At 41.4% G+C, this 10,708-nt stretch overlaps 1 protein-coding gene across 2 annotated transcripts; it reads left to right on the top strand.

The window, feature by feature from the left end:
• The first annotated feature begins 2,062 nt into the window (after positions 1-2,062).
• DUT (deoxyuridine triphosphatase) lies at positions 2,063-10,214 on the top strand. 2 transcript variants are annotated; one of them, XM_048956705.1, is made up of 7 exons: positions 2,063-2,195; positions 2,658-2,820; positions 3,167-3,258; positions 4,155-4,199; positions 7,910-7,984; positions 8,920-8,990; positions 9,850-10,214. In XM_048956705.1, exons 1-7 carry the CDS (start codon positions 2,189-2,191, stop codon positions 9,904-9,906), a joined length of 510 nt encoding a protein of 169 aa, XP_048812662.1. In that variant the 5' UTR covers positions 2,063-2,188; the 3' UTR covers positions 9,907-10,214. The 2 variants fall into 2 exon arrangements, with proteins under 2 accessions (XP_048812662.1, XP_048812661.1); XM_048956704.1 differs by lacking the exon at positions 2,063-2,195 and adding an exon at positions 2,231-2,372.
• The last annotated feature ends 494 nt before the right edge of the window (positions 10,215-10,708 follow it).

The raw sequence follows: 10,708 nt of genomic DNA, 5'->3' as shown, positions 1-10,708 counted from the left end.
AGCTGTTGCACCTGGATCTTTAGAAAACTGTTGTCCAAAAAGTCCCAGTGTGCAGTAAGCCAACCTCACACACAGCTGAGATACTGACTTACTGAGAAGCTGTGCAAGTTTGGGTGCTATGTGATTTTCCACAAAGCTAGCACACCCCAGGATTTTTGCAGCACTTCTTTATACCTGTTCTTATCACTTGACCAGCACCCTGATACAGGCTCTGGCCTTCCATGGGTCCATTAATGATAGGACTCATCTCTCTACCTGAGTTAACTAGCCATACTAATTAACCACACGCATTCTGAAGATAAAAGCAACAATTCACACAATTACACCATTGCTGGCATTTCATCAAAGGAATTTTAGTTTCAAACAAGGCACTAAGGTTGTTCTGGAACGGCACTGACAAAGTTCTACAGCCCTCTGCACAGTACAGCAAAACACAAGATCAAAAATAAACTTAATTGCAAATAAACTCCCCCACGGCAGCCTTTTAAATTACACATCTTAATCACTGAGAGAGAGGCAGCTATTTTAAGTGAGACAGGAGTGAATGTAAGGAAATCTCTATTTTAAAGGCATCTTTTTCTCCTAATAAAAATGCTCGTTCTAACACCAAAACTTCAGTGCAGAGAATTTTACGGATTACTATCCATAAAAGAAGCTGGCATCTCTTTGTGTGTACAAGAAAGCAGCCTCCACTCTTTTAGGGAAAAGGCAGATAATTTCAGTTTATCTCACTATTACTCTTCAAAGCCAGAAGGACATGCCTAACAGAAAGGCACAAGTCAGCAGTCAAGAATGCAAAAATGTTGACCAAATGACTGCTTATCTCCTGAGCAAACAGCATAATCCCAGTACTGAGGCAAATCTGCCACACTTTAAGCAGTGATCGGGAAAAAAAAAGTGTTGGGCAGTTGAGAACTTTCTCCTGATGACAACAGGACCTCTTCCACATTATGTACAGTGCTTCAGGCTACCTCAGCTGCAGGCAGAACTGAGCCCACCCCATGCCTTCACTACAATGCAGGATGTAGTTGTAATCATTGTGAAGTTTTACTTGCATAAATAACCACTTATAATTAGGCGTTCATTTGATAGAACTTAGAAATCCAGTTAGCTTTCAATTTGCCAATTATATCAGAAGTCAGATATTCTAAGCTTTTTTCACACGTCTATGACACACAAGCATTCTCTTTCAAACCGTGCACATTATTGAAACTAAAAATGCTGAACGGCAATAAAGAAACTCCACATTTGCATGTTTTTCTGAATACTGTTTTTCACAACCGAACAGCAGCGTGCAACAATGACTTCACTGCCACCTGGCTGCATTTAGGAACTGTAACAGCAAGAACAATCACATACACTTGATCTCATGCAGAGATGAAATCCAAAGTGACCAGGCACAGGTATTGTAGCCAAAAATCCTGCAGGAATCAATTCCACATCAGGAAAGCTTAAAGAAGGCTCCGAGGGAAAATCTCCTCATGGCCTTCCAGTATACTTCAGGGGAGCTTATAAGCAGGAAGGGTAGCAACTTTTAATAGATAGTGATAGGACAAGGAAGAATGGCTTTAAACTAAAAGAAGGCAGCTTGGGGTTAGATGTGAGGGAGAAGCTCTTCACTCAGAGGGCGGTGAGGCCCGGGCATGGGCCGCCAGGAGCCGTGGGTGCCCCATCCCTGGATGCGCCCAATGCCAGGCTGAGTGTCTCTGGAAGCTGAGCTGGGGGCACACAGCCCATGGCAGAGGCTGGGGGACTGTGGGGTCCTCTCCAATCTAAGCCTTTCTATGACTGTGTGTGCGAACTCAGGCAAGTCCTTTAGAATGGGTGGTACGGGTGGAGTGATTATCACAACTAAACACCCCGAAATCTCACCAGAGCCGTGCCTAAGCTGAGACACGCGGGCAGCCATGACAGCAAGGGGTTTTCCTATCTGCAGCCTCCTCAGGAGAGCAGCTTTATGCCCCGGCAGAGCGAGGCGACCTGAACCGCTCCCGCCCCACGCAGGCACACCGCTCGGCGCAGCCCCCCCGACTCTGCCGGCTGGCTCCTCCCGCCGTGCACCCGCCATCGCTTCCCCCGGCAACGCTGCGAGCCACGCGGGGTCCGCCCAGCCCTGCGCGGCGCCGACCCTCCTCGTCCCGGGGAGCCCCGCGCCGTTGTGCCGCTGCCGGGGCCCCCGCCACGCCCCATGGCAGGTACGGCCGAGGCGTAGGAGCAGTGGGGCCGCGGACACCCCCGCTGCGCCCCGGGAGGCTGTGACCGCCGGACGGCGGCAGGAAGCACAGCCGTCCTGACGCGTTCCGCTGTCCGTATGGCGGCCGCCTTGAGGCACGCCTTGCGCCTCAAACAGCTGCTACGGCCCCGCTGGCGCAGTAAGGAGGGGGGGAGGGAGGGGGGCGCGAAAGGGGACCGCGGTCCGCCTCAGCGCACCGCTCCGCCCCTCGCTCTGCCTCGCTCGGCGGGGAGCGCATCTGGGCGGGAACTCACAGCGGGAGGGCCCTCGGGGAGGTGGGCAGTTGGGAGGGGTCGGGCGAGGCCACTGCAACCGGCGGGGGTTCGGTGATCGGGACTCACTTCCGCCTGCTGTGGGCGCTGCTGCTTTTTCGCGCGTTTTTTTGCTTCAAAAGCTCGTTTCCCGCCTTCACCCCCTCGTGCAGCCATGCCGTGCTCCGAGGCCGCTCTGCAGCCATCCCCCAGCAAGAGGCAGAAAGGCTCGGCAGTCGGGGAGCCCTCCGCTCGGCTCCGCTTCACCAAGCTGTCCGAGAACGCCTGCGCTCCGTCCAAGGGCTCTGCGCGAGCCGCGGGCTACGACTTGTACAGGTGAGGGAGGGGCCGCGCCCCGAGTCCGCGGTAATTTCAAATTAAACTTGCGTGCTTTGTCTCTTACCAATTAAAAGCAGATAAGAATAGCAGCCTCATGATTACGCTATCCAAATGACGGTACGGAAAGCTAGCGCCATCAAAAAGAGATTATCTCATCTGTAAGGATCTGCATTCGGTATCGTCGGTCTATAAGCGTTTCTTGTACGATAAGCTCATGATGGTAGGTCGTGCTGCCACAGCCCAGCAGGAGTAATTCTTAATAACTTTGTACCTTGAGATACAGCATTTACTATTATTTTTTTTAAGGATTCTATATAAACTAGTATTTCTTCCCACAACGCAGTGCCTATGACTACATCATCCCACCCATGGAAAAGGCTGTCGTGAAAACAGACATTCAGATTGCCCTTCCTGCCGGATGCTATGGCCGAGTAGGTAAGCAAACAGGCTATAAAAAAAGCTGAGATCTCATACCAGGGAGGTTTGGAGCTGCCTTTACATTTAGATTTTGCTTTCAGAATTACTCTACACACATAAAAAAGTTCACATGCCTATGTAATTATTAAGCCCCATGCTAGAGAGCTGCATCCTGCCTACAGCTTTGTGTGTGATATGATTGATCACTGATTATTTCCCTGCAGTTTTATAATTAAGAAGGTGAAGACCAAAAGGTAAGGGGCATATGGAAAACACACAGGTTGTTTAAAAATTGGTCCTGAGGTAAGAACCTCATCTAATAGACTACATTTAGTGACAATCATAGAAAGCCTGTCAGAAAACCCATACAAGATATTCTACCCTGGTGAAAGGAAATACTCAATTTGCTGTGCTCTTTCTTTTAAAAAGAGAGTGTTGATGCATTTATTTTATCCTAAACAAAGAAAGTTTTGAAAACAGTAACATTTAAGCATCTCATCAAAGTAGACCAAGGAATATAAAAAGCCCACACATAGTTTATCTGTATGCTGTGTTCTTAGTAAACTGTCAAATATTGTTTTCAATCATAACTAGAGTGGACTGCCATAATAGTCCTTTAAGATCAGTCCAGAACAGTGGATAACATCCTATTCCAGCATTCTTTGAAGAAACCTGTTCTGTATTTGGTGGTCTAATCAAGGATGAATTTGAATCATCCAAAGATGTCAATTTTGCTGTAGGCTGTAGCAGCTGGTTTTGTTTGTATATACAATAATATCTATAGCCTTTCCTCTAAAGTCACATTTATTTTTGATAGACTGTGGGAACAGTTCCTGCTAACACAACTTTGTACAAACACACTAATCTATAAGTATCTCGTATTGCACTTACAAAAATAATTCTTTTTTTTCTAGCACCACGTTCTGGTTTAGCTGCAAAGCACTTCATAGATGTTGGTGGTAAGATTTTTTGTTATTTTTACTATAACTTTGTAAATCTTAATTGCAAAATGCCCTAATTTCATATAGGTGTAAAATAGTGCTAGCTTCACTAGTTGTCTGGCAAAAGGAGAGAATCTGATTAATTCCACAGAGACTCAACAAATCACAATTGGTTTAAAACTTGATGAGTTACAAGATACTATAAGGCTACTATAAGAAAATCATTGATAATGATCTTGTAAGCAATGTCTGACAAATTATATTTTGGTTTAGGCTTTAAAGATTACTTTTAGTCTGTTTTTCTTCATTTTCACTGAAGAGTTATGCATGATTTTTTTTCTAGTCTGGTGTAAGATTTGAATTAATTTAAATGAAGGCATATAGAATTCCAGCTCTAACTTTGTAAATTAAAGTCTGAAAGTAAAACAAAAAACCTACTTCCTACCAGGGTGCTCTACCACCATTATTGTAAAACAACTTTTTCCTTAAGTCTCCCTTCTTATAGTTTCAAAACATTTCCCCTTGTCCTGCCACAGCAGAACTCACTGAGGAGTCTGTTCCTTCTTTCTTGTTGCCCCCCCCTTAGACACTGAAAGGTCTCCCAGAGCCTTCTTATTTCCAGGTTGAACAGCCCCAGGTAGTTTAACCTATCCTCATAGGAGAGGTCACATCCAGCTTGCCTTCCACCAGTCCCGCATGTCCTCTTCAGAAGAGCTGTGCTCAGTTCTTTTGTCACACAGATTGTAGCAATAGTGAGACATTGACACAACCCAGGTGTAAGTACTGAGCGACTTACAAGCTCAGACTAGTACTGAATGATGCTTAGCCTGTATTTGCTAACAGGCAGGGCTCTGGATATTAGGGATGGTAACTGCGGGCATCGTTCTCTGATGCCAGGCTAGCCATAAAGCAGAGGCAACTCTAAATAAATTTAGAGTTGCTGCAGAACTCTTTATTGGGTCTGCTTTGTGGCACATGAAAGTCTGGCTACATCTGCTGTATGCTTCTGCTATCAGGTTAAAGCAGAGCATCTATGCCAGCTTTATGTTATTTAGGCTTTATGTTATATCAGAATTATTTTAGGCCTCCTTCTGGTGTTTTTAGGCTTTCCTGAGTAACCAAAAAAAAACCAAAACAAACAAACAAACAAAAAAAACACTAACATGGGAATCAAAGCTTCTCCATTCTATACCCAAAACACCATAGTATACATCATCTACTGTAGTGTGATTCTTACAGATAATATTTCTAAATTTTTTTTCCACTTTTATGAAATAAATATATGTTCTCTTGTAATGCTATAATGTAATGAAAAGCACAGCTATAATAGCAAGTTAACAAAGTCCTTGGCTGCAGGAAGTAAGGATTAGCTCAGATACAGCAGCTATGGACAATCTACTTACCCTCAAAAACCTCAAGGAAAGGCAGGGATCTTCAGCAAGACCCCCTTGCCTCCACTGCCAACCCTTAAATGAGGTCTGGGAAGGGGTGGATCCTTGCTGCACCCCTTCCAGTTACTCAGATGCATTGCATTTCATTGCATGCACCTGAGCTCCCCTGGGTTGGCCCTGCCTTCCCACCAGGTGCTCAATCACTGGTTCAGGCCATGACTTAGCATTTCTGCTACACCTCTGTAACAATCTTTCCAATCCAAAAGTTAGACTAGGAAGTGCTTGAAGGAAATAAACAGTGCTTAGCAGGATGACTTGCACTCTGTAAAAAAAAAAAAACAGCTTAAAAATAATGAGTAAAATTATTACTGACAGTAGAGGACTTCTGGAAAAACAAAATCAAACCAGTTATAACATTTTAATTGTCCTTCCCAAGTACTTCTGTCACAATGAAAGCCATTATCCATTTAAGGAAAAATACACAATAAGAAGTCCTGCAGATCATTGGGTTAGAGAAAAAAATAAGGGATCATGCAAGAACACATTCAGAATTCACATCTGTTAGGTGTGGATGCTTTCCCAACAGATGACATGCCAAACTTCTGACAGAGTAAGACCATATGTCACACTGCCAGTTCTAATACACAATTTTTCCAAAAATGACTTAGATGATTTCCACCCAGTACACGTATTTTAGAACAGCCTTGGTGCTCAGCAGTGCGTATAGTTACTGCAACTTGCTGTTCTGGAATAATAATGCCAAGAGAGAAAACTTATGGATACCACGTTTTGCCAGCATGCCCAAAATATTGAATTTCTGGTCAGGTGTTTCTGTAATGAAAATAGTGTAGTTTAAACTCAAAATCTAGATGGTGGTGGTGGTTAAATTCAGTAAGACCAATTGAGTATAATATGTGAAGAGAAAATGTTTGGAAGGCAATTAATTTCAGAAAATCTCTACCAGGATTTGAAACAATCGTAACTTTGTAAATATCACAGCCATTCAGCACAGCACTTAGAGTAGTAGTTTTGGCCACAAAGATTTTTTTTTTTTAAAGTTATTTCTTAATAATAATGGCTTTCAAGTCTGATTATATCATATATTATTGTTCTGTTTATATTAGATGTACAGCTGAGGAAGATTATCCTTCCTCTCTGTATCCTCTGGAAAGCTTTCATCCTCAGAACTGAGTGGGAAGTGCAGTTCTTGCCTGCTAGAGAACAAGTCTGAAGCAGTATGTAGATTCATTACAAATGTAGTTTACTTTATAGCTAAGCTTACAGAATTTGAATGCTTAGTGAAAGCTTTTCTCCCTCTGGTGAATAATACAAATGACTTAATGCCACTGACTTCAGTTTAAGCACTAAAATATTCATCAGTCGTTTCTATCTTGAGTATCACACAGTTTTCAATTCCTAGAGAGCTAACCTATCTGTCTTTTTACACATCATTTCATTTTTGGGGGGCTAGCTCATCGTCCCCAGTGGTAAGCTTGCTGAAACAAAGAAGGACGCCTGAATTCTGACGCCTGATGCCTGAAGTGACATTTACAAAGTAATTGAGAATTTCTCAAATGAAAGGAAGTAAAAGTAGCCAGAACTTTTTCGGAGAGCAATGCTGAGGTCTAGAATTTCTTGTAGATGCTGCTGCTAAATATAAAAGCTAGCTTTTACTTACATCTTTCTTTGTTGGCAAAAAAAGGTACAGTGCCTGAGGAGCTGTGTTTTACTGAAGTCATTTGGCAAGATTCACTGGTGCTCAAGCTCTTCTCACATACAACGTATCTGTTAAACCTGCATATTGGACAGGAAAGGATGGAGAGGGCTGCTCAACAGTCATTCAGCATTTGCAGCAAGATCTTTATGTAATTGGCACTTAATTAACTGGTGCCTGGTCTAAAATAAATAAAAATTGCCACTTTCAGGTCCAGAGACATACAGTAACGTAATGAACAATATATAATGCAATATTTTCACACAATTAAAGAAACTAATAAAAACTCTCAAGTGTCTATTGTTAAGTATATATGATCAGTAATAAACCTTCAAGACGTAGTCATACTACAACTTTCTTTGGCATTTATAGTCTCTATGGGTAGTATTTTGTATGTATGGTACCTGGAATGTCTAGGAAGGACATGTAACTTTAGTATTTGTGTAAGCAGACTTCAAAATACATTCAATGCATTGAAAATTGGACCCTGTGTTTAATTGTGCATGAGCAGCATAAAGTCTAGCAGCATGAGGTACTGCAGTTGTTACCAATCTAAACTTGTGTTGTTTAAAATAGTGGCAACGTTTATTAATTGGATATCTCTTAATTCTTCCATCTATCAGCTGGTGTTATTGATGAGGATTACAGGGGAAACGTTGGCGTGGTGCTCTTCAACTTTGGCAAGGAGACTTTTGAAGGTAAGCGTCAAGCTAAGCAAAGCCTGTTTTTAGACTTCTGGTGGGAAATGAGAAATTAAGTTTTCTTTCAAAATCTGTGAGATGGCAATTTTATCTGAGACCGTTTTTACAGTTAACAAAATCTTGGCAACTTAACAATGTCCTATTAAGGAAATCTGAAAAGTTTGCACTCCTAGTAAATGAACCAGTGTGCAGAAAAGAACTACTTAGCTAACCTTCAGATTCCTTTACTGAAGGTTAAACTTTCCAGATGACCTTTACTGAAATGCAACTTTGTATTAGGATTCTTTCTTTATCAACAATAAACAATTTTGAGATAACTTCTCTGTGATTCTGAGAAACATGAATAATAAAGAATGATTTTCCCTTAATCGTGCTCTCCCTTCCCAAATGCATCGGTTTAAGCTTCAGGACCCAGTTAAAATATTGCCAATATTTTTACAACTTTTTCTGCAACTTCACAGCACAAGCCTGTTAAAAAACTTCTGTGAATCAAGCTGGGTACTAGCCATAGATTTTTTCTTCCTTTTATCCATTCAATTTTTTGTTATTTTTTTTCATAGAGTAATAGAATCCCCAGGGATTAGAATATAGAATGCCCCAGGGAAACAAGTTTTCAGATTGTATGATGTAGCTCTTGTGTGGATTCAAGCAACTACCTGAGTCTCTGTAGTATTTATGCACAACAGTGCTTAGGATGCCTTGGTATAGCAGCAGGAATGAGGGGATTTCCCTTAAACTGCTATTGCTGCTGGAACTTCATGTAAAAGGGCTAAGCACAGTTTATCACAGCCTGTATTTGTCTGGGGTTTCTAATATTTGCTGAACTAAATTTCGAATAAGTATTTTATTACATTCTGAAACTCTTGGAAAGAGATCATCTAAACTTGTATGGATTTTTTTAAGGAAATAATAATAATTTAACTTCTTTGTAGTTAAGAAAGGGGATAGAATTGCCCAGCTCATCTGCGAACGCATTTTCTATCCTGAGCTAGAAGAAGTTCAGGTAAGTTGCCAAAGGGAAATATTTGCTTGTTTTCAACAACTAGTAGTTTAAGATAGTTGTAGATAAGATGGAATTTCTGCTTTAGATAAATACTTTGCTTTAAAACTATTCTAACTATTAAGCCGTGATTCTGTTACTTTTTATGCAAAACCCTTTATGCTTCGCATGCATTATTTTATTTTTTTTTATTTCAAAGTTTTTCACAAATAGCAAGTAGATGAGAAATGCTTCAGTGTATGCTAGTTTGTAGTCTCTCAGTGTGGGATTTATTTAAGCTTTTACAGAAGGTATTGAGAACTGACTCAAAATATTTCGGTTTAGTTCGAGTTACTGACAGTTCTGATCTACTGTGAGAAGCCAAGTATGCAGGTCACTCTGAAAGCAATGCCTCCTATGTACTGCTGTGGAATCTACAACAGATACAAAGAGCACAATAACACTGGTTGATAGAGCAAATTCTCAGCTGCAAAACATCATTGTTCAGCATAGTTATCACCATTTTTGACAGTGATGAATAAGACGCTGCATGCTGCACTTATAAAAATCTGCACTAGCAGAATGACCACTGCTGAAATGCACCACCTGCTGCCTCACTGTGCTGGCATGCTCTTTGACTGCCCCTCTGCTGCCATCAGTGACACAGCAACAAAACGTAAAGGCACATTGGTGGGAAGGTTCAACCTCCACTGCCATCCCACCAACGTCTGCCTCTGATGTCATGAGCCACCATAATAGCAGGCATAACTTTCAGGGCAGCCCTTTGTACGTGCACTGTCTGCATGATAAACAATACTGGTTATATGGGAATTGAAGGCAAGTTAAAACTCTAAACAAGCTTGTTACAATTGTTGTCTTTCAGACTCTAGATGATACAGAACGTGGTGAAGGTGGCTTTGGTTCTACTGGAAAGAACTGAAAATGATTTGAATGTGCTGTCTATTGCTTTTTTATTGTTCTACTTCTAAATTTTCATTTGAATTGGATGTAATATTTTTAATTACTTGGTCTATTAGTTGCTTTCTTAAAATATTTTGTCCTCATTAATATTTGTGTTAACCTCCTGAAAGAAAGCTTTTGTGTGTATCAATATTTTGTACCAAGAGTTTACTTTGTACAGAGATAGCAATAATATGTGTATTGATATGACTTCCTCCTGTAATCCCTAAATTAGAATATGGTGAAGATATTCAATATTGCGTCTCCTATGACTTTATTTTTTCAGCTCACTAGATAAAGAGCAGGAATATGGGGTGTAAAGGATATATTACAACTCATCTGGAAATTAATATAGTAAATAAATGCTGTGAAGCATGCTGCTGTTCAGTGTGCATGAATAAGGTACTGTATGGAAGAACACACTGTTTTGATGATTCAGAATCAAACCTTTTTTCTCCAGTTGGAGTATTTAATCCATTTTGACCAGTTAACAAAACCTTTTGGAATGGATCCTAGTGGCAAGGTAGAAGGGTTTTTGTAGACCCAGATGTTCACAGAATTCTCTTTGCTGGTCTTGGGTCACTGTTTTTTGTCCTTGTTTTGCATCCTTTTCTACTACTAGCCATTTCCAGAGTTTGGCACATCATGATGTTGTCCCACTACCCTGAAGAGCTGAAAAACAAAGATGACAGCATTCTAATTCCATTATCCACAGTCATTACTTTGACGTGGCAGTGGTGAAACTGCAAGTACATCTTTGACCAGGGTAAAAACCTTTCCCC

This window comes from Lagopus muta, chromosome 10, assembly GCF_023343835.1.
Source record: "Lagopus muta isolate bLagMut1 chromosome 10, bLagMut1 primary, whole genome shotgun sequence".
Lineage (NCBI taxonomy): Eukaryota > Metazoa > Chordata > Aves > Galliformes > Phasianidae > Lagopus > Lagopus muta.
Note: the sequence above shows the minus strand (reverse complement) of the source record. Positions and strands in the feature narration are given on the sequence as shown.

Bases quoted from the DNA above. Each gene is read 5' to 3' on its own strand.
- DUT (XM_048956704.1), top strand. From the start codon at position 2,312: ATGGCGGCCGCCTTGAGGCACGCCTTGCGCCTCAAACAGCTGCTACGG. The intron at 4,200-7,909 runs GTAAGATTTTTT...TCCATCTATCAG, and splicing joins GCACTTCATAGATGTTGGTG to CTGGTGTTATTGATGAGGAT. The intron at 8,991-9,849 runs GTAAGTTGCCAA...GTTGTCTTTCAG, and splicing joins CTGAGCTAGAAGAAGTTCAG to ACTCTAGATGATACAGAACG.